This window comes from Martes martes (assembly GCF_963455335.1).
Source record: "Martes martes genome assembly, chromosome: 17".
Taxonomy (NCBI): domain Eukaryota; kingdom Metazoa; phylum Chordata; class Mammalia; order Carnivora; family Mustelidae; genus Martes; species Martes martes.
Window position 1 is genome coordinate 17,380,275 of NC_137905.1, and position 24,013 is coordinate 17,404,287.

The following is a 24,013-nucleotide window of genomic DNA, read 5'->3' on the forward strand; positions in this document are numbered from 1 at the left end:
TTGTTCATTCTTAACGCTTTTTTAAATATTTTAAACGTTATCCTACATAATGATTGTTTTCAGCTGAGTTGTCTTGTCATTACCAGAAATGGAAGGCATAAATACATTTTCTTCTGGGTTTTGCCAAGTTTGATTTTAAAATGTAATGTCTTAATTCCCATGACAAATACAGTACATGTTGAGGTTTCTTTGTTATTAGTAATGGTTAGCATATCGTATTTTCCATAAATTGTTATCCTACAAAAGCATCTTCACTCCTGAGGCCCCCTCATCTTTAAACTGCTGTCTCACTGAGCTTAATGTGAATTGAAGTTATTTTCACATTTTATAATTTTTGACCCACTGACCTAACTGATCCTCTCAGCAACCTAATAAGTGTTACATGTCTTGGCTCCTAATACATGCTGCTGAGAGATCAAACATGCTGTGCCACTAGAGAAGCACAGTTAAGAGAAAAGCAGGGTGGCTCTCTGAGCTGTCATTTTCCTTGTATGTCCTTGTTACGAACAGCATCTAGACAGACACATCCGGATGAAATTTTGCTACGAATTTAACCATTTGGTTGCTGAATTGCAAGGCAAGAAACAATGAACATGCTCAATTTTATCTGATTAGAATTCTCAGAATTAATAATTTTGCAAACTGAATCTCTTTATAAACTAAATATAGAAAAGTTATTATTATGGTCTGGTTTCTAAGCAACCATTTCATTAAGAAAAGCTCCACTTGGGAAAAACATCTGTTTGTCAGTAAGGTTTCTGCTGTCATCATACGATTTCATAGTGAAAAAGCCATGGTCACCCTGTGCCTCAGTAATCCCCAGTTGTGAAAAGGTCAACAGGGGGTACTACAACAGAGGGAGCCATCTGTTTCAATCTCTGCTAGTCCCGGAACCTTGTTACCATGAAACAAGTCAGTTTTTCTCAACAGCCACATAATTTTAAAAAACATTATCTTCTGATTATAAAAGCAATAAATTTTCATACCATAAAATGTGAAAAATACAAGAAAAAAAGGCATGAAGAAGAAAATAAAAATCACTTGAGTTTTCGACACCATATTAGATTTCATTTCAAAAATGGATTCTATTGCTAAAAAAAACTATTTGAAAGCCACTGGCCACAATTAACTCCATATGGGTTTTACCTTTTTCATCTGCAATGAGGATGTTTTTCATAATGGTCAAGGGCTGTGTGTTGAAACAGACCTTGGAGATAGACATTTGTTGTTGCTTTAAAAGCAACAGAACTGGGGCACCTGGGTGGCTTGGTTGGTTAAGTGGCTGCCTTTGGCTCGGGTCATGATCCCAGAGCCCTGGGATCAAGTCCTGCATTGGGCCCCCAACTCCATGGGGAGTCTGCTTCTACCTCTGACCTCCCCTCTCATGCTCTCTCTCTCAAATAAATATTTTAAAAAAATAAATAAAAGCAACAGAACCTTGTTTTCACATGAAATCTTTAGAGGAGACTCAATGAAATAGAGAAGAAAGCAGAGTCCTCTAGTTAGAGTGGGGTTGACTGGGGGCCCAAGCCCACCCAGCCTACCCCCTTCTTCACTGATCTTAGGGTCCTATACAACATAAGCATTCATGCAGGCCTTACTGCCTGCAGGCTCCTCCCTGCCACAGTACTGTGCCTTTGCTGTTCCCTCCGTCTGGGGCTCTCTTCCCCCACTTCTTTACTAGGCTCTTTTGTAATCACCCACCAGACCTCAGCTTATAGGTCACTTTTTTCTTCCCCTCTCTGTCAGGTGAAATGTCCCTAACACAGGCTTTCATACCATGCTGAACTTTTTCTCCATAGCACCCATCAAAGCCACATTTCACCGCTGTTCATGTATGAGTGGATTACTACCTGCCTCCCACCATCTCCTCTCCTCCCCACCATCAAATGTAAATTCCATGAAGGTAGGGAATGACTTTCTCAGCAATGACTGAGCACAGCACCCTCACACACAGTACGTGCTCGATAAACATGAACGAATGAATAAACATTTTAAGCCATTAAGAAAAAAAGTCAATGGCCAAAGATATTTCACCATTCTTTTTGTCCTTATCTAAAGTCAGGTTACCAATAATGGAAAATAGAAGCTGGCCATCAAATGCAAACCTGCTTTCAAAAACAGACTTCCCCTAAGAAAGAAAACTTTAGCAATCATGCCCTGGCAGGTGGACATGAGGAATGACCTAATTAGGTCTTCGGTAGCTCAGTGCCTGTGATCCATTCCCTGAGGTACAATTCATTCCCAACCTTCCAGCTTCCTCAGGGACAGCAGAGACACCACAAGGTCAGGAAAACCGAGCACAAAGGTCTAACGTAAGACTCTAAAGATGAGTTGCCAAAACTGTATGGACACCATTTACACGAACTTTTCCTAAGTACACTGCCCAAGATCTCGACGTGACCAAAGAAGGAGAAACTGATGTTTCAATCAGTTAAAAACGTTCAACTTATGACTCAGCAACAAAATGAACTATGTCAGGGTTAATAAAAAATATAATTGGGCTTATTAAGTGTGTGAACAGTTTCAAGGATCATCTTAAGCACATCTGGTGAGATTGCGAACTTTAATTTGTATTTGAAATAAAGGGGCACACAGGTTGCGTACTGTCTGGTTTGAGAGAGAGGAGCAAGGGCAGGGCACCCCTCTAGCCGCTACCTCAGAGCGGTCCTGGTAAAACAGATGGAGTCCTTCTAAGAGTCAAGTAAATCATACTTAAACCTAAGTCTAAGGAGGAACTTGCTATTTTACTTGTGAGTTCTCTCACTACTCATCTTCCTTAACTTGCCTTCAAATTCCAACCTTCCTAAAGACAGGGTGGCTCCAGGGCAGAATTTAAATAGCTGTTCTGTAGAGAAAGTACTTACACCTTCTTAATAGCTTGTGAAGTTGACATCGAAACAACTGACTATCCCACGGTATCTCACAACTACCTTCTTGGTACTGAATCCTGCCTTTGTGACTGCTGGCTTATATGAATCGGAGGTAAATGAGCCCTGGAAACCAAGAAGTTAAGAAGTATTTACACGCTTAGCTGAAAATGTCAAGATCTACTGGTTCCAGGGCTTCATTTATTGTCTTCGAGAGCACACGCCATGATGATGTGAGAAAGGTGAGAAAATGGAATGGAGAGAGAAGGGAAGTCTAGAGGAGGTAGAGAACTTGCTCTGGAGTTGACTCCAGTCTCCATCCCTCACTGGTTGGCCTTTTATTGGTAACAGCTTGGAACTTTGGTTTCTCTGTCTGAAAAATGGGGAGATGCAAGACATGGACTCACGGTGCTGTGGTGAGGAGCAAATGAGATAATGTAAGCGACATCTGATTCGTACTCACGCTCAATAAATCATGAGTGAAACCAAGAGCAAAGGAAGCACAAGTAATAGCCATCAACAAGCACGATACTCTCAAATCCAGGAAGCCCAGCACCAAGCCATTACTGATGGAGTGCAACAACAACAAGCCTTTCAAGGCTCCCTAGAGCCCACACAGAGCAGCTCGCAGGCCTTGCCTTGGCATTCCAACAGCTTCCGCATTCCCATCCCATCCCACTCCTCCTCTTCATGCTCACTTTGCTTCACTAACAACTTGAACTGCTTATCTTCCTCTGTTCTTGCCCCACTCCTGCACGTCCTCCTCCTGCCTCTGCTTTTCTTTCAGTCTTGACTCCCTCACCCTAGCTCCACTCATCTAAATCCTGTCCATTCGTCCTTCAGAGTCCTAGGGGCTCCATGAAAACTACTGTTCCGAATGTTTAAAGTTTATTATTGTGTTTTTAAAAGTGCAGAATTCACTGCTTTTTGGTGTATTTACAAGGTTGTACAATGATCACCAATATCTAATTCCAAAACATTTTCATCACTCATATCTGTTATCGGTCACTCTGACCACACCCCTTTCCTCCCATCCTCTGGCAACCACTGACTGATCTACTTTCTATCTCTATGGCTTTGCCTATTCCCAACATTTCATATAAAGGGAATCATTCAATATGTGGCCTTTTGTGTCTGGCTTCTTTCACTTACCATGTTTTCAAAGTTCATCCATTTTATAGCATGAATCAGTACTTTATTCCTTTTTATTGCCAAATAATATTTCATTGTGTAAGATACACCACATTTTAGTTATCCATTCATCAGGTGGTGAATATTTAGGCTGTCTTTACTGTTTGGCTATTACGAATATGGCTGCTATGAGCATCCATATATAAGCTTTTGTATGGACGTATGTTTTCATTTCTCTTGGGTATGTATCTAGAAGTGGAATTGGTGGGTCATATGGTAACTATGTTTGACTTTTTGAGAGCTGCCAGACTGCTTTCCAGAGCAGCTGCACTATTTTACAGTTTCCACCAGCAGAGTATGAGGGGTCCGATTTCTCCACAGCCTCATCATTTATATCATTTTAAAGTAAGTTATTTTTAAATGTCATTTATTGGAATCAGAAATGCAACAAATATCAAAAGCTCTATACAGAAAGCTCCATGTTTACCTGACTCACAATCTCTGCGGATACAGTGCTGAAACAATCATGATCATCAGCAGGAAGAGAGGCAGGCAGTGTGAGTCACACACTCACATTCCACTAATGCAAGATGAATTTCAAAGATACACATAAGGGTTGCTTAAAAAATAATACTGTACACATTGCCAAATGAGCAAAACCACACACACACACATACACACACACACACCCTGAGCAAACATGAGATCAGCATATTATTAAGTTACAGAAAGGGCTGATTTATAGTGAAACCATTTCCCATAAGGAGGCCTAGTTCTTCTGTACCTAAGACCACCTGGGAACTCAGCCCTTGTACCAAAGAACAAGAACAATGTGTGCACTGGGACTGATTATTCTTTCTTGCTGCAAGAGCATCAACTTCAGAGCCAGAGAGATTTAAGAATCAGATTCTGGGGGTGCCTGGGTGGCTCAGTGGGTTAAAGCCTCTGCCTTCGGCTCAGGTCATGATCCCAGCGTCCTGGGATCCAGCCCCGCATCGGGCTCTCTGCTCAGCAGGGAGCCTGCTTCCTCCCTTCTCTCTCTGTCTGCCTACTTGTGATCTGTCTGTCAAATAAATAAATAAAATCTTAAAAAAAAAAAAAAGAATCAGATTCTGATGTTGACCCTTAGTATCAATGTTACTTTGGGCAAGTTTTTAACTGCTTTGAGTCTCAGTTCCCTCATCTGCAAAATAGGGCTAATAAGGAACTTGCAAGGTTGTTGGGACTGGCACTTAACAAGTGGTAATGTCTATAATATTTACTACCATGTCTCTTACATGACAATTATCCAGGGCAATCTTGGGGAATGAAAATAACTAATCTCCAAGTACTCAATTCATCTTTTACTTACAGGTAAAAGTACTAAACTGCTAAATATTTTTCTTTTTTAAACATTTTATTCATTCACTTGACAGAGAGAGAGAGAGGAAGAGAGTGCACAAGCACTTGATAGATATTTGAAAAATGAGGCTAATGTAAAACTCAAGTGTTCTGGGCTTTGAAATGCAACCTGTAACTGGAGGGAGAGAGAAGGTGATATATATATACATATATATGTGTGTGTGTATATATATATATATATATTTCACCGGGGCTGCAGTAAGAGGGAACAGTGGACTGAGACTCCCTATGGAATGGATCTCTACCATCCTTCCGACTTTTGCAACTGTAGCAAAGTCAATTACTCATCTATAGAAGGATTACCATATCTGCTTTTATTATATTTCAGGATTGTTGACAGAGTCAAAGCTTTCTAGATAATTCAGCATTATTCAATTTTAATAAATATTACTGATAATCATAATCATAATATCTGTTTTTAATCTTAAAAGCACAAAAAATGGAGTCAATTTCTACCATTATTTCAGAAATTCTAAAGAAGTAACCAAGTGTACTGGAGAGAAAAAAAGATTTGGAAGCCATGAACAAGGGTTCAAGTTGCTTGGTGTATCCTCTTAGAAAAAAGACTTCCGGGGCGCCTGGGAGGCTCAGTTGGTAGAGCATCTGCCTTTGGTGCAAGTCATGATCCCAGGGGCCTGGGCTTACTCAGCAAGAAGCCTGCTTCTCCCTCTTTCTCTGCCTGCTGCTCCCCCTGCTTGTGCTCTCTCTCTGTCAAATAAATAAATAAAATCTTAAAAGAAAAAAAGAAAAGAAAAAAGATTTCAGCTATCTAAATCTCAGAATGTTTAGCTATAAAGTGGGAATCTCTTCACACTTTCAAATTAACTCACAGAGGATCATGGACCTAAATGTAACTGTGAAAACTATAAAACTCATGGAAGAAAATCACGTAAGTAAATCTTCATTAGCTTGGGTTATGCAGTGATTTCTTAGAAATGACACCAAAAGTGCAAACAATAAAGAGAAAAACTGGTAAGCTGGACTTTATCAAAAGTAGAAAGTTTAAAAAAAAAAAAGTAAAAAGTTTTGTGTTTTAAATGCACCATTAGTAAGAGAAAAGACAACCCACGGATATTTTCTGCCATTCATATACTGAATAAAGAACCTGTTTCCAGAATATATAAAGAACTCTTACAACTCAATAAAAAGACAAAATACATAAATCAAAAATGAGCAAAGAATCTAAATAGACATTTTTCCAAAGAAGATAAAGACATGGGCAACAAGCTCAAAAAAAGATGCTCAGCATCATCAGTCATTAGGGAAAAGCAAATCAGAATCACAGTGAGATACCACTGCTCACCCAGTAAGACGGCTGTAATAAAAAAGACAAGAGTAAGTATTGGTGAGGATGTAGAAACGTTGGAACCCTCCTATATTGCTGATGGGAAAGTAGAATGGGGCAGCCACTTTGGAAAACAGTTTGGCAGTTCCTCAAAAGGTTAAACAAAGAGTTATGATATGATCCGGCAATTTTAATCCTAGGCATAAGAGAAATGAGAAATGAAAACATATGTACAAAGACTTGGACATAAATGTTCATAACAGCGTTATTCATATCATAAAAGCAAAAACAACCCAAATATGACATCAACTTATGAATCGACAGACAAAATGTGGCTAATCTATACGGTGGGACATTATTCAGCCATAAAAAGGACTAAGTACCAATCCATGCTTAACATGGACGAACTCCAAAAACATGCTAAGAGAAAGGAGCCAGACACAAGACCATACACAGATTGTATGACTCTTTACATGTAACATCTCAAATAGGCAAACTCATTGAGACAAAAAGTAGTTTAGTGGTTTCCAGGGGCTGAGGTACTTAGTAGGAATGGAAATTCACTAATATTGGATATGGAGGTTCTTTCTGAGATGACGCAAGAGTTCTAAAATTAGATAGTAGTGATAATTGCACAACTCTTTATTTTATTTTATTAAAGATTTTATTTATTTGACAGACAGAGATCACAAGCAGGCAGAGAGGCAGGCAGAGAGAGAGGAGGAAGCAGGCTCCCTGCTGAGCAGAGAGCCCAATGCGGGGCTCGATCCCAGGATCCTGGGATCATGACCTGAGCCGAAGGCAGAGGCTTTAACCCACTGAGCCACCCAGGCACCCTGCACAACTCTTTAAATACACTAAAAACATTGAACATTTTAAATTAGAGAATTTCGGTATAAATTGTATTTCAAATAAAAAGTTTAAAAACTAAGGTCAATTTTCTACCTAGAACCACTTCAAGAATTTACCGAGACAGCATCTATGAGAGACATTTACTAAATGCTCATTTGTTAATTAGGTGGTACAAAAACCAGGTCAGGACATAAAAGTAATCTTCCCATTTCAAGGACATAAATGGAGATGATAAACTTCACAAGACTGCATTCCAAATTTCAATGCCAGATCCAATTAGATGGTCCTTCAAGGGATAGAATTATTTTCAGCTAATGGTTTCCCAACTTACTTTATTTGAGGTAGAAATCTGAGAATGAGATAGGGAGTTCAGCTTCTGACAAGTTAAGACTTGCAATCCTGCTCAGTTTGAAACTCTGTAAAAACAATTTCACCTTGTATCCACCTTCCTCCCCTTTCCGGGCCTTTTGCCTTCCCCTCCCCTTGGCTCTTTTGCCAGAAATGAAAATTCGTCTCTAGCGAGAAAGGGTAGAAGAGTTAGTGAGAACTGTTAGGGCATGTCAAGACGTCTAGGTTGTCCTCACTACACACACGGGTATACTTTCACCTCCCATGCTTGGCTCAGAGCCTAGGGTTTTGGGTTTTGGTTTTGTTTTTTGGTTTTGTTTTTTTTTTTAACTTTTTCAATGACTGGTAGTTTTCTCCAAAGATCCTTCTGACACTGACAGGTATCACTTGGATCCCTGAAATGCATCAGTCTCTGGTGTTGCTTTCAAAAATGTCCTTTAAATAGTTTAAAACGACTGAGAGGATACATGAGCAGATCTACAGTATGATAAATAACCTGACTACAGTATCTTACTAGAAGAATATCACTTATTTGTCATATTCATTATTGAACATCTATTTCAAAACTGAAATGTGAAAAATACCCCAACTATCTAATATACACTATGGGACCCTCAAGGACATATTTTAACTCCTATTTTGGAAAAGAGAACTCCTACTTTTTACCTTATGTACTTCCCTGTCAATTAAATTTTTTAGAACAATGAAAATGCATTAATTTGTGCAACAATAATAATGGTTTAACAAAGAATGAAAAAAAGAATAATCTAAAAAGGAGAGACACTTAATGGCCATAGTCTAAGATTAGGTCCGCTATTTATGAACTCTGGCTTGAAACTCAAACTCCGGAATTTGGTACATAATTCTCCGCCTAAAGAACTTGCTACTGAGTACCCACCTCGGAGCAGCTGCTGTGAGAACCAAATCAACCATCACTTTCTCAGTAGGAGTAAAAGGAGATGCAGACCATCTTTCATAAAACTAAAATTTAACTCCTAGGGAATTTAGTTCTCAGATTGTTGTGATGCACAGATAATACACACACCAGAAATTCTTACATCAGGTATCGATAGGTATCTGTTGAGTGAATGAATTTATTTACTTTCCCTCTGCTCTGCTGGTAGACTGCAAAGTTGGTGAGAAATGATAAAAGAAATCCAACTTATCGACAAATTAAGCAAAAGATACGTTGTAATTTTCACATGTAGACACTCAGACAGCCTAAAAAAAGAAACTTTAAACACAATTATGAGCATCACACACACACCCTCCCCCACAACTAATTGCTACTCAAACTAAAGCCCAATATCCCTTGTACTGCAGAACATTTCCAAGTAGCCTGGTCTTGTCTGACTGGAAGTCCAAAATGGCCTGGCTCCTGGCATGCTTTATGCCTAGGCAAATGACATTGGCAATGCAGGTGGGAAAATTCAGCTCTTTCCTTTCTTAATGGGAAATTCACCTAAGGCCTTGGCCTTTAAGTGCATGTTACAAACACCAAAACATCAATTAATTCAAACTTGTCCATTGTGGGGAGCTGAGAACAGAAATTACACCTCTACCTCCCATGTTCTTCATCGCCAAATTAGCTACTAACTGATTAGCACACCTATTAAAATTACTAAAAACAAACATAAAACCAACAGTTGTGATTTTTATAGCAGACCCTAGAGGCTAATGAGCTCAATGAGTTAATCAGCTAAGAAGCTTATTCCAAACACCAATGTTGCCTCATGAGAACCATATACCTCCTCTTCTCCAAAAATGCTGTCCTTAAAAAAAAATTAATCAATAAGAAATAGCTTCTTATCATAACAGTATGACAGTTTCTTGAGAAGAGTACCAGGTAACTTATTTTCTAAGACTTCTTAATTATAGACATTTGAGGTTCTTGCCTCATTGATTTATCTTGCTTCCATAAGTACCATTCATTGTGCTGTGACTTCCTGAGCCCCAAAAGTTTAATTTATCTCAATTCCAGGCCTATTTGCCCATTCACCCACAGGTAGTTAGTTACCTTCTCTCTTGAAACCCTCTACTCTTTTGGCTTCTGCTCTCACCTACTTGTCCTTTTACTGAGAGGTCATTTTGTCATCTCTGAGGAATCTTCTTTTTGCTTCTTAACCTAGGCAGGACAACTCACCAACAAACCAACAAACGTTTGCTGAATAAAGAATGAATTCCAAGGCTCTGGCCTTTATCACCATATGCTATCCCTTCTACACTCTCTTAAGCTTTAACTACCAAACGTGTGCAGAGCATACCCAAATTATGCCAAGAACTAAGTAGCCAATTAAGATCTAAGCGTGCCTCGGGCTCACAGAGGACCTTGCCTTTTGCAGACAAATAGAACACATCAGTGTGAAGGACTGCTTGATTGGCTTCGCTTCTTCACCTCTCCCTGAGTTCATACCCTTTGCTCTACGTCCTGGCAGTTTGTCCCATTAAGGGAAACATCCCTGCCTTATGACTTTTGCTAGGTCACATTGACTTAGGTCAAGAGAATGAGGCAGAAGTGATAGGATGCTCATTCCAAGCTTAGGCTTGAAGAAGCCTCTTGAGTTTATTTTTACCTCTTCCACTTCTGCCATCACCACAAGACGCCCTGGTTGGACCGCTGGGCTGGGGATGACCAGGCAGAGGTGCGGCAGATGCGGCAGCGGGCCCACAGAGCCGCAGAGAGGATCACGGCCGTCCGCCCAAACCCAGCCTACATCAGGTGAACTCCCTGAACCCCCATCTACAGATGCCTGAGTGATTACACATGATGGGTGTTTAAACTACTGAGTGTTGGAGCAGTTTGTTACATAGCAATAACTACCTGACAGAGTCTGCCTACTCAAACTTCAGATCTGAGAAGTTACTGTATCGCCACATTATCTAGCAGTCTTACAGCAGAAGCAGTAGTGATATGATGATGATGCCAACACTACATTCATAACAGCTAACCTTATTTGAACACTTATTATGTGCTAAGAACTTTTTTTTTAAATTTTTATTTATTTTTTAAATTTCTTTTCAGTGTTCCAGAATTCATTGTTTATGCACCACACCCAGTGCTCCATGCAGATTTTATTTCTGCATTGGAAAGAGAGAGAGACAGTGTGTGTGTGCGAGCAGGGAGAAGGGCAGAGGGAGGGGGAGAGAGAACCTCAAGCAGACTCCATGCTGAGCATGGAGCCTGATGCCACGCTCGATCTCATGACCCTGAGATCACAACCTGAGCTGGCATCAAGAGTCGGACACTTGACCGACTCAGCCCCTAGGTGCCCCTGTGCTAGGTACTTTCAAGTTACTAACTCATTTAATCTTAATATTAACCTCCCTTAATAGACTTTTTATGATAGAACAGTTTTAGATTTACAGAATTACTGAGAAGATAGCACAGAGAGTTCTCATATATTCCACACCCAGTTGTCCCTATTATTAACTTTTGCATTAGTGTGGTCCATTTGTTACAATTAATGAACTAAGAGTGACATTTTATTATCAACTGAAGCCCATAATTTACTCAGATTCTCTTTGTTTTTCCTGAATGCCCTTTTTCTGTTCCAGGATCCTATCTACCACATTACATTTAATCATCCAATCTTCTTAAGCTCTGACAGTTTTATCCCTCCCCACCTTTATTAAATTTTAATTTTTCTGGTAATAGTTTATTGAGATATAATAATATGATATAATATATCATAATATTTGCCAATTTAAAGTATACAGTTCAATGGTTCCTACAATAACTGTGCAATAATCATCACTGTCAATTTTAGAATGTTTTCATCACCCCAAAAATCAATCCTTATCCTTTATTTATTTATTTTTTTAAAGATTTTATTTATTTATTTGAGAGACAGAGATCACAAGTAAGCAGAGAGGCAGGCAGAGAGAGAGAGGGGAAAGCAGGCTCCCTGCTGAGCAAAGAGCCCGATGTGGGGCTCGATCCCAGGACCCTGAGATCATGACCTGAGCTGAAGGCAGAGGCTTTAACCCATTGAGCCACCCAGGTGCCCCAATCCTTATCCTTTAGCTATTATCTCCCAATGCTCTCCCCTTTCCCACCAGCCCTAGGCAACTATTTATTTAGTTTCTATCTCTATAACTTTCCCTATTCTGGAAAAAAAGATTTCCCTATTTTGCATGTTTCTTATAAAGGAATGGTATAACATGTGGTCTTCTGTGACTGGCTTCTTCCACTTACGATGTTTTTCAAGGTTCATCCCTTCCATAACATGTTTCAGTATTTCCTTTTTGTAAGGACTGAATAACATTCCACTGTATGGATAAAGTACAGTTTGTTTCCCCATTCATCAGTTGATGGATGATATCTGTGTTGTTTCTACCTTTCGGCTCATTCATGCTCTCTCTCTCTCAAAATAAATAAAATCTTTAAAAAAAACATTTGGAATCCACAAATTAATGGAGATGGGGAGAACAAAGAATCACAAAAGAGAAATAAAATTATTGCAAAAAACATTTTGATGAAAAAATAGTATATACTATGAGATTCTTTTATGAGCCTTTATTTTATTATTATTATTATTTTAAGATTTTACTTACTTATTTGACAGAAAGAGCAAAAGCAAGGGGAGCAGCAGGCAGTGGGACAGAGAGAAGCATGCTCCTGCTGAGCAGGGAGCCCAATGTGGGGCTCTATCCTAGGACTCAGGAATCATGACCTGAGCTGAAGGCAGACGCTTGACCAACTGAGCCAACCAGGTGCCCCCACTATGAGATTCTTTTAGTTTAAAGAGAAAGCAAGGGTGCATTCTAGCAGTAGTCAAGTACATAAAAGGTTAAGGTAATGAGAGTTCATGTGTGGGCCATTTTTTACCTCCTTGAATTGGAAGAAATGTACTTTAATCTAAAGAATAATGAATGGGGTGCCTGGTTGGCTCAGTGGGTTGAGCCTCTGCCTTTGGCTCACGTCATGATCTTACAGTCCTGGGGTCGAACCCCGCAACAGGTTCTCTGCTCGGTGGGGAGCCTGTTTCCCCCTCTATCTCTACCTGCCTCTCTGCCTATTTGTGATCTCTGTCTGTCAAATAAATAAATAAAATCTTTAAAAAAAAAGAATAATGAAGACCTCCTGATCATTATCAGACACTGAAATTCTATGAGAACCCTTAGGGAACCATCCAGGAATATTATTATTATAACTTAAATAGCTAGGAGGCAGGAAGATGGACAAAATGACCTTGTGGTTCCACGGCTTTAGAGATTTTGTGCAAACATACATGCTACAATGTTTGGTCCACAGACTCAAAGTCCTTTAACCAGGACTAACTTACCCTGAATAGCAGACAGATATACAAAGGTGTCTTCATGCTCCAAGTTCTCCAAGAATATCTGGAACCATAAAAGAGAGCAGTGATATGATTCACAAAGAGCAAGCAAGATATGAGAGCCCCTTAGAGCATCCTCAAAAGAATAAATGCCTTTCTTCTTCTCTTAGCTAGACATTGGTCTGACTTCACAATCTTGCAGGGAAAACAGCATATATGGTTGAAGTCCCATTTTTATAATAGCTAAAGAAGGGTGGCAAGTTTGGGGGAGATACTTCTTGAAGTGGCTAAGTATATACCAGATGTAGGCATGGAAACCAAAATCTGGAAGAAAAATCCTCAACATCCTCTCCACTACTGCCCATGGTAGACAACATTCTCATCTGTGTTAAGATACACTACAAGTGGGGGCGCCTGGGTGGCTCAGTGGGTTAAAGCCTCTGCCTTCAGCTCGGGTCATGATCCCAGGGTCCTGGGATCGAGCCCCACATCGGGCTCTCTGCTTGGCGGGGAGCCTGCTTCCTTCTCTCTCTCTGCCTGCCTCTCTGCCTACTTGTGATCTCTATCTGTCAAATAAATAAATAAAAAATCTTAAAAAAAAAAAAAAGATACACTACAAGTGGGCGCCTGGGTGGCTCAGTGGGTTAAAGCCTCTGCCTTCGGCTCGGGTCATGATCCCGGGGTCCTGGGATTGAGCCCCGCATCGGGCTCTCTGCTCGGCGGGGAGCCTGCTTCCTCCTCTCTCTCTCTCTGCCTGCCTCTCTGCCTACTTGTGATCTCTGTCAAGTAAATAAATAAAATCTTTAAAAAAAAAAAAAGATACACTACAAGTCATGACACACAAGATACCATGTTTGGAGTTAGGTCCAATTGATGGCATTTTTGCTATAATTTGATCCTTTTCTCTTGCACTCAGAAAGTGTATGGGAATACAAGTGACAAACAGAGATGTTATTGGAATAAGAATGTGTTCTAATTTATTTTTTTAAACCTTTGCAAATTTCAGCACTTCAACTGACATCAGGTACAAATTATTTTCCAAAGATTATCTCACAGTTTAGGAACGCACCAGGGTGTATCAATTGCGGAGGGTACTGCTTATCTAGAAAATGTGATGACGACATGTTAGGTTTAGGCCCTAATATGAGTGCCAGAGAAAGATGGTGGCAGTGTACTCAAGGGCCTCCTGATTCGTATCTAGGGGGAGGAAGGGGTATCTGTTCCATCTATAGTGAGGCATCCTTTGCTGGCACAGTGATTCTTGACAGCAAGTTGATGCTGCTAGTGTCCACATCCGCAGCATGTTAGGGAGAGCCTAAATTAGTGAAACTAGAAAGAGGGCCAAGTTGGAGGGGTGGGACCAGGTAAGTGAAAGAAGCTTAATCCAGGGTAGTGACCACAGGAATAAAGAGGATATTTGTGATGACTGCTCAAAGGAGATATATACTTTGATGTTTTTAGCAATATTTCAAAGGCAGCAGATCCTTGACACATTTCTAGGCCTTGGTTTGCTCATCTATAAAATGGGGATAATACCAATATTGCAGCTGTTATGAGGACTGGAGATAATATCTAGAAGATACAGGATCTAGCTCAATAAACAGCAGCTGTTGTTGTTATTATTATTACTATTAACTTATTTGAGGCAGGGAAGGGAAGAGGGAAAGGGATAGAGAAACTCAAGCAGTCTCTGCACTGAGCACAGAGCCAGATACGGGGCTCTATCCCACAACCCTAAGATGACGACCTGAGCCGAAATCAAGAGTCAGACACTTAACTGTGTGCCACCCAGTGCCCCCAACAGCAGTTATTATTATTACACTATTGGTTCTAATTCTTTGGTGAGTAAAGATAAATGTTTTTAACCAGAATTATAACTCTTCATCTAATAGCTAAAGTGTACGAAAGAGATGATAATAATAATGATAATGACTGAACCTTTACTGGATGCTCATTATGTGCTGATCACTAGAACTAGTGCTTTACATAGACTGTTTTTTCTTCTCCAAGGCATCAGCAGAGCTGCATTCATTCTCTCTAAAGTCTCTTACTTTATTTTTATTTTTTAATTTATTTTAAGTAAGTTCTATGCCCAACATGGGGCTCAACCTCAAAACCCTGAGATCAAGAGTTACCTACTCTACCAACTGAGCCAGCCAGAGGCCCATGCATGGACTATTTTATTTTACATCTTTCTTTTTTTTAAGATTTTGTTTTTAAGTTATCTTTACACCCAATGTGGGGTTCAAACTCACAACCCCATGATCAAGAGTTGTATACTGTACCAACTGAGCCATAAAGTGGGTCCTATTGTCCTATTGTTATTACCCTCACTTTACAGATGTAGAAATTGAGGCTCAGAAAATATAAATGACTTGTCCAAGAAACTCATCTGGGATTTGATCAGTAGTCTCTAGACCCTTTGCTCTTTTTTTTTCCCCTAAGATTTTATTTATTTGATAGAGAGAGAGACATGGAGCCCAGCGTCGAGCCCAGCGTCGAGCTCCCTGTTCAGCAGGGAGTCTGCTTCTCCCTCTCACTCTCCCTCTGTGTGCTCGCTCTCTCTCTCACTTCCTGTCAAATAAATAAATAAAAATCTTACATATAAAAAACGGAACAGGTGGCTTCTTGGAAATATGGTCATGATGTTCCATCCCCTTTTCTTTCCTGTTCATGCTCAACTAAGTGGTCTCAGGTGGTTATCTAAGTCTTTCTTGTGTCTAAGTCTTGCCTCATCAGAACAATTATAATTTCCCTCAGGGTAGTCCAGGGCAGTGCTCGAAACACAGTCAAGGCTCCTGGAAAGCTGCCCACTCTGTGTGCTTGTGTTTTGCTCCTGTGTTCTACTCACCTTCAGAAGCTTCTCTTGCATCTCAAGCGCTTTTGTTTCTCTCCGCTCTATCCAGCAGGAAAGAGTTCGCAGAGCAGCAGCCCTGGTTGGAATCTGAGGATCATAAGCTGATAAAAGAACCTCCTGGAGCTGGTCTGTGGTTACACTTCCAGATTTCTGGTTTGTAGTGGCTCTGGGCTCACTGACCTCCTGAGGAATGAGTGGAGCACTCGAATTCAGGCCCGTTTGTTTGGATTTCTCATGGCCTTGCTGTTGTTTGTGGTGAGACTCGTTGCTGTAACTTTCATGACTGGTTTGTTGCTGCTCTTCTATCTTCCTTTCCGGATCCTTTTTGTTCAGGGTACTCTGGGCAGCCACACTGACAGCCTCAGTGGAAAAGGCCCCATGGGTAGAGATGGTGATACGGAGATCGATGGCAAGCTCCTGGATGACAGGGTCAGGGTATACCTTGGAGACCTTCTCCAACAAAGGCAGCAACTGCTTCAGGACAGCAAAATCACTTGACTTCAACTATAAGATGAAATGAAAAATGCCAAACCGAAATTAATATAACAGATGTTAACAATGCATGAGCACAGGGAAACAGATATTCTGAGTTAGAGGGAGCATATCTTATTCACGGTGTGATCAGCATAGTCTAGCTCTCAGTAACTATGGCTGAATAAACACAGCTAATACTTACCAAATACATACCCTGAGCAGGTACTTTTCTGAGTTAAAAATACACCAGTGATGAATATGATTACACTTAATTTTTACAACCTGGTGGGAAAAACATGGTTATCTTATGGTTTTAATTTGCATTAGCCAGACTACCTACCAGGGCTGTTAAGCATCCTTTCATGTTTATTAGCTGACTGGATTTCTTTTTCTGCGAACAGCTTGTTTACATCCTTTGTACACACTTATCTAGTACAGCTATTCTTACCATATCAGATTTTAATACCCAGTCAGAGGGTGAAATTCTTTTTAGATTATTATATTTTGACTTTTATTATCTTTTTTCTCATACTATTGTTTTTCCCACTTTTATGTACCTTTTACTATAAAAAGTCGAGTTAATATTAGCAAAGTACTTAATGCCCAACATATACTGCTATGTAAATGTTTTAAGACAAAATATGATAAACAAAAAAAAACCCCACACATATTCATATCCCTATGACCTAGCTATAATTACTATCTACATTATATAAATGGGGGAAACTGAGACACAGAAGAGTTAAGTAACATGTACAAGATCACACAACTGGAAGATGGTAAGATATGAATTCAGTAAGTCTGGCTCCAGAGTCTGCATCCTTACCTAATCCCCTATACAGTCTCAACTGAATATAAAACAGCTCTTAACAACATTTTCTAAAGTAGCCGGTCAGCACTCAAGGACATCATACGTGTGGAAGGGATTGGGACAATAACTAGCAAGAGGGAATTTCTCTCAGGAAGTGAGAGTGAAATTACGTAAGGTTTTATTCTCTCCAGAAGCTCTGTGCTATAATGCCACATGACTTACCAGGAAAAGTACATGTGCAGTCAGTAGAGAAACAAGAATCAATGAAAACCCTTTTCCGTTTGAAAACACTAGCAATATTATCATATGAGGCTTCATTAGTCCCTGATATCTGAAAACCCTGCAGATCTTAAATCCTTTTTAGAACAAGGTGAAGTTATTCATTACTTACTCACTCACTCGTTTCATTATCCAACCAACCAACCAACCAACCAACCGTCTTTGTGAGACATATATAATATTTTCATTTAAACTCTATGTCCACAGAACTGTAACTGTTTATTTCCCCCACCACCTCCCTTCCAAGTAAATTAAAACCTGAGGTTCATGTCAGGCTTGTACCTGTAGAATTTCACCATACGCTTCCCTCAGATTTCTTTGTTTAAATAATTAGGAACTATGCAAAATGGACAGAGAGTAAAATTTCTAGCTTTGCAACATATGCTAACCTATCTGCATGTGTACGACAACTGACTATTCCAATATTACTGTATCTTTTTTTTTTAAAGATTTTTTTTTTTTTTTTTTTGACAGACAGAGATCACAAGCAGACAGTGAGGCAGGCAGAGAGAGAGAGGAGGAAGCAGGCTCCCTGCTGAGCAGAGAGCCTGATGCGGGGCTCGATCCCAGGACCTGGGATCATGACCTGAGCCGAAGGCAGAGGCTTAACCCACTGAGCCACCCAGGCGCCCCCCAATATTAATGTATCTTAAAGGAAGAAAAGAATATGCATGTCCAGAATAAAAATGTTATCTAAGAAAAGGGCCAATTTCATCAGGAATCTGTGGAACTAGGAAAGATATTTTAGTAATAGATAGTAACAGATGTAGTATCATGGACATTTGTTTTTTCTTTAAGCATCTGAAATGGGAGTATCTACTTACAGCTATAATGCATGGCCTCTTTTTATCTCAACTGTATACGGTAATTTATTCTTTAAAAAAAAAAGACAAATAGACCAATGGAACAAAATAGAGAATCCAGAAAGAGACCTATATATAGTCAATTGATCTTTTAAGTTTTTTTAACTGAAGTACAATTGACACATGATGTTACATTAGTTTCATGTGTGCAATTCAGTGATTTCAGCATAGTCCTGACAAAAGAACAAAGTTAACATAAGGGAGAAAAGACAGACTTTTCAGTAAGTGATGCTTGAACAACTAGACATTCATGTGCAAAAAAATGAATTTTTTTTTCAGTGCAAGAAGGTGTTTTTATTATAGCACAGGGACAAGATCCGTAGGCAGAAAGAGCTGCCAAGAAATGAATTTAGACACAGACTTTACACTATCACAAAAATTAGCTCAAAATGGATCACAGACTTAAATGTAAAATGTAAAACTATAAAATTCTTGCAAGATAACGTAAGAAAAAATCTAGATGACTTCGAGTATAGCACTGACTTTTTTAGAAAAAATATCAAAGAAAAAAATCCATGAAAGAAATAACTGATAAACTAGATTTCATTAAAATTTAAAAATTTTTAAACTTTCACTCTACAAAAGACAATGTCAAGAGAAAGACATGTTACAGACTAAGAGGAAATATTTGCAAAAGACATATCTGATAAAGGATGGTTATCCAAAATACACAAAGAGGGTGCCTGGCTGGCTCAGTGGGTTAAAGCCTCTACCTTCAGCTCAAGTCATGATCTCAGGGTTCTGGGATCGAGCCCCACATCGGGCTCTCTGCTCAGCAGGGAGCCTGCTTCCCCCCTCTCTCTGCCTGCCTCTCTGCCTACTTGTGATCTCTGTCAAATAAATAAATAAAATCTTTAAAAAAAAAATACACAAAGAACTCTTAAAACTCAACAATAAGAAAACAAACAACCCAATTAAAAATGGGCAAAAGACCTGAAGAGACTCCCCACCAAAGAAGGCACATTAGATATACAGCATACAAAGAGATGCTCAACATCGCAGGTCATCAGAGAATCGCAGATTAAAACAAGATCCCATTACACACCTCTTAAAATGACTAAAATCCAAAACACTGACAACACCACATGCTGGTGAGGATGTGAAGCAAGAGGAGTTCTCATTCATTGTTGGTGGGAACGCAAAATGGTACAGCCACTTTTGCAAGACAGTTTGGCAGTTTCTTACAAGACTAAACATACTCTCACCATATGCTCCAGCAACTGAGCTCTTTGGTATTCACCCAAATGACTTGAAAACTTATGTCCATACAAAAACCTGCACATAGATGTTTATAGCAGCTTTATTCATAATTGCCAAAACTTGGAGGCAACCAAGATGTCCTTTAGTAGGTGAAGGGATAAATAGCTTGTGGTACATCCAGACCATGGAATATTATTCAGCACTAAAAACAAATGAGCTATCAAACCTGAAAGACATGGACGAACCTTAAATGCATATTACTAAGTGAAAGCAGCTAGTATGGAAGGGCTACACAGTATGTGATCTCAACTGAGGTACATTCTGGAAAAGACAAACTATGGAAACAATAAAATCAGTGGTTGCCAAGGGTTTGATGGGAGAGATGAACAGGCAGAGCACAAAGAATTTTAAGAGCAGTGAAACTGTTATGAATGATATTACAATGATAGATACATGTTATTATCCATTTGTCAAAACCCACAGAGTACACAATACCAAGAGTGAACCATAATGTAAACTATAGACTGTGAGTGATAATGATGTGTCAATGTAGAATCATTGATGGTAATAAACGTACCACTCCGGTGCAGAATGTTGCTAGCGGGGGAGGCTGTGCTCTGTGGGGCAGGAGGTGTGTGGGAAGTCGTACCTCCTGCTCAATTTTGCTGTGCACCCAAAGCTGCTCTAAAAAATAGTCTAATAATAAAAAACCCAATCATCTTCTCTTCCAGTTTTCAAACATCTTAGTCATTGTGGGATTCATCTTACTCAACTGGGTAACTTCTCTAATCATCATAGGCAAGTAGGTGGATTCTCAATCCAGTAGTTTATAAGGCTTAAGATTAAACTTGTCCATTCTTTCGGGGCGCCTGGGTGGCTCAGTGGGTTAAGCCGCTGCCTTCGGCTCAGGTCATGATCTCGGGGTCCTGGGATCGAGTCCCGCATCAGGCTCTCTGCTCGGCAGGGAGCCTGCTTCCCTCTCTCTCTTTCTGCCTGCCTCTGTCTACTGTGATCTCTCTCTGTCAAATAAATAAATAAATCTTTAAAAAAAAAAAAAAACTTGTCCATTCTTTCAGCTTCACAATCCTACAGATTTCCCACTATGAGAATAATCAGGGAGATCCAAGACTACAGGTGCCAACTATTTTGTTCATAAATGTTCAAAAAATTTTTGAGGTATAAAGTAATATTCATTTAATTGACAGATGAGAAAATGGAACCACTGAGTAATTATTAATTATTTTTCAAGGGTCACCGAGGACCATATCAAAATTGAGAATTAACCATATAGCCCTCATTTCTAGTCTCACTGCTTCTCAGCACAGATCTCATATATAGACTTCAGAATTCTGCAGAGAAGGCCCTGAGGCCTGAAGCCCTCAAGCGAGTGACAGATTCCTTTATCTGGCTGTGTCTCTTCCAGAGTCTCTGGAATACTTCAGGAGTGGAATGAGCTGAGCTATGTCAGCCTACGTCTATGATTTCCTTCAGGGTGTCAGGCATGAACCAGTTAGATGGGGAGTTCTGAAATTCTGCAAGTTTTCAAATTTAAGAACTGTGGGTTGGACCAGTAGGGATGGGAGTGAGAGTAGTGAGTGGTGGGAGGGAGCATGCTAGTAGAGGTAAACATATGAGAACCAACTGACAGCCAGAGGAGGGCATGTGTCCACTGAAAAAGTCCCACATGAGGCTTTACCAAGTTCACCTATGGGGCATACAAATTCTCATCCTGCCTTGTCCTGCTCCAGTGAGAATGACTATTTTGGAAGAATCCAAGAGTCTCTTCTAGGAATAAAATTCTGACCTAAAAATTCCTAGTTCCAAAAAATACTTATGTTTATTCTTTGTGCTCTCATTTCTTTTTTTTTTTTTTTAAAGATTTATTTATTTATTTGACAAAGAGAGATCACAGTAGACAGAGGCAGGCAGAGAGAGAGAGAGAGGGAAGCAGGCTCCCTGCTGAGCAGAGAGCCCAATGCGGGACTCGATCCCAGGACCCTGAGATCATGACCTGAGCCGAAGGCAGCGGCTTAACCCACTGAGCCACCCAGGCACCCTGTGCTCTCATTTCTATGTATCATCTATGTTTCTTCAGATATTTAGCTGAGTAGTTTACAGTCCAGTTCTTATTTATAATGTCATGAACTTATTTACAAGTGGTATTTTTGTTTTGGTTCTAAGTCAGCATGCAGTACAGCCTGTTTTATAATGAGCAACACATGAGATACGGAAATGTGAATCTTTTTTTAAAAAAATTAAGAATTCACTGGCTTAATTATAGCTACTAGAAGGTAAACTCCATGAGGACAGAGAGGCACATGATAAATATTTCTTGAATGAGTTCACTCTATGATACTCTCAGAAAACGTAGTATGAGATCTCAAGATTTGGGTTCAAGTCCCAGTCCCACCACCCTAAGCCTCAAGCTAAGATCAGCTCCATGCAGCAGTGCTTTAGGGGACCTGATGGGCCCTGGAACATCGTTAAGAAACTGCTTCCTGGGGTGCCTGGGTGGCTCAGTGGGTTAAAGTGTCTCCCTTTGGCTCAGGTCATGATCCCAGGGTCCTGGGATCAAGCCCCACATCGGGCTCTCTGCTCAGCAGGGAGCCTGCTTCCCCCCCCCCACCCCCGCCTGCCTCTCTGCCTACTTGTGATCTCTGTCAAATAAATAAATAAAATCTTAAAAAAAAAAAAAGAAAAGAAAAGAAAGAAACTGCTTCCTAAAGGGACAGGAAAGTTACTGATGACCAACCGTGAAATTTAGAAAATGAGTTTGGAATAACACTTGTCCAGTTAGCAATCCTAGACCTACACTTTCTCCAAATTAATTTCTCTTCCCAGACACTATGTTCTAATAATCAACTTAATTACACAAATCAGAAAGGAACGAAAGGTTTAAATGTTGTTAGATTCTGTTTCATTAGCTAAAACGATGAACTCTAATCGGAGGTAGGTATAATCTAGACTCTGAAGCAAAAGCCTTTGCCTGACAGTGACTGTCTGAAAACATAATTAAGAATCATGACTTTTTCCCCTAATACAAAAACATAAAACCCAGCATTACTATAGAAGCCCCTTATGAATCCATGGGTAAAAGAGGAAAAAAACAAACAAACAAAAAAAAAACCCCAACAGATCTAGGGCAAAAGTAAAGGGCTAACGTGTTTAAGTTCACTTAACTAAATGCAAAGTCAGAAGAATCCAGGATGTAATCAGTGAGTCAGGATGGCTCATGGAAGGGCTGGGACAGGTAAGGGACGTACATTTGTATCAGTCAGGTGAATCTATCTTAAAACATGACTAATTTATATTGCCAGTCCCCCAACAATGGGCCTCTAGAAAGGGAAATGGAAATATCTGTGTTCTCTTTTCCATTTGGGATGTGACATAAAATTCTAAGTGTTAAATAAGGGAAAAGCAAAAAATCCCTCAACTTATAGAAACAAAACTATTCTTAATACTCAACCAGAAAAACAAAAACCAGTCAGGCCAACTAAATCCAATAACAACACAACCTAAGAAAAACTATTCCGTTGGTAAATCCCTCCTTGGTAATTCTAACAGCAGGGATATAATAGGACTTGAGAAATGGAACTAAAAATGATTTGTTCAAACTACTTGGAAAATATAAATCTGAAGTACTGAGTAAATCTACCAAGAAATGGGCTTCACCTTACAACAGGCCCAAATAAAATTCCTTTTTATCTTAAGGACAGGCTAAAAGGAGGCAAATTCCAATATATCACAAATCAGTATCAGATTTGAATTTTCAAGTTAAAAAATCAATTCCCAGAGGGCTCCCCTCTCATTGCTAAGAGTTATGACCAGTCTGATTTTGGGTCAGATTTCATTATACTTGCACTAAGCTTATTCTGCTTTCTCAGTTTCCTAACACTCACATACACATACACACACGCGCGCGTGCGTGCGTTGTCCCCTCCCTCCTTGTCCAGCACTGCTCTGACCCTTGGTCTCTACAGTTCAGCTACACTTGTATTCCATCAGTATTTAAGGATACCGAACTCCTTCCTGCTTCCCAGCCTTTGTCTGACTGAAAGAGTTGCCTCCACCTGCACCACATACAACCCCAAACCCCTACTCACCGTTCAAGTCTCAGCTTAAACTGGTACTCCCTCAGTGAAACCTTTCCAGCCTACGTTAGATGTTATGTTCTCCTGGTACCGTCCTCTTCTCTTTTCAGGCACTGCATTCAATTCTAAGTATATTTTTTGAATAGTCATTTAGTGTCTGACTCCTCACTGCCTATAAACTACATGAGGGGGGCGCCTGGGTGGCTCAGTGAGTTAAAGCCTCTGCCTTCGGCTCAGGTCATGATCGCAGGGTCCTGGGATCAAGCCCCGCA

The 24,013-nt window shown here is 39.9% G+C and overlaps 1 protein-coding gene across 1 annotated transcript in view; it reads right to left on the bottom strand.

Moving 5' to 3' along the window:
- TANGO6 (transport and golgi organization 6 homolog) overlaps positions 1-24,013 on the bottom strand; it is a 179,845-nt gene that overhangs the window by 89,361 nt on the left and 66,471 nt on the right. Inside the window, exons 13-14 of the mRNA XM_080828218.1 lie at positions 16,018-16,527; positions 13,173-13,230 (exon numbers count right to left, since the gene is read on the bottom strand). Of these exons, the coding sequence (XP_080684344.1) occupies positions 13,173-13,230; positions 16,018-16,527 (568 nt within the window). The remainder of the gene's footprint in view (positions 1-13,172; positions 13,231-16,017; positions 16,528-24,013) is intronic.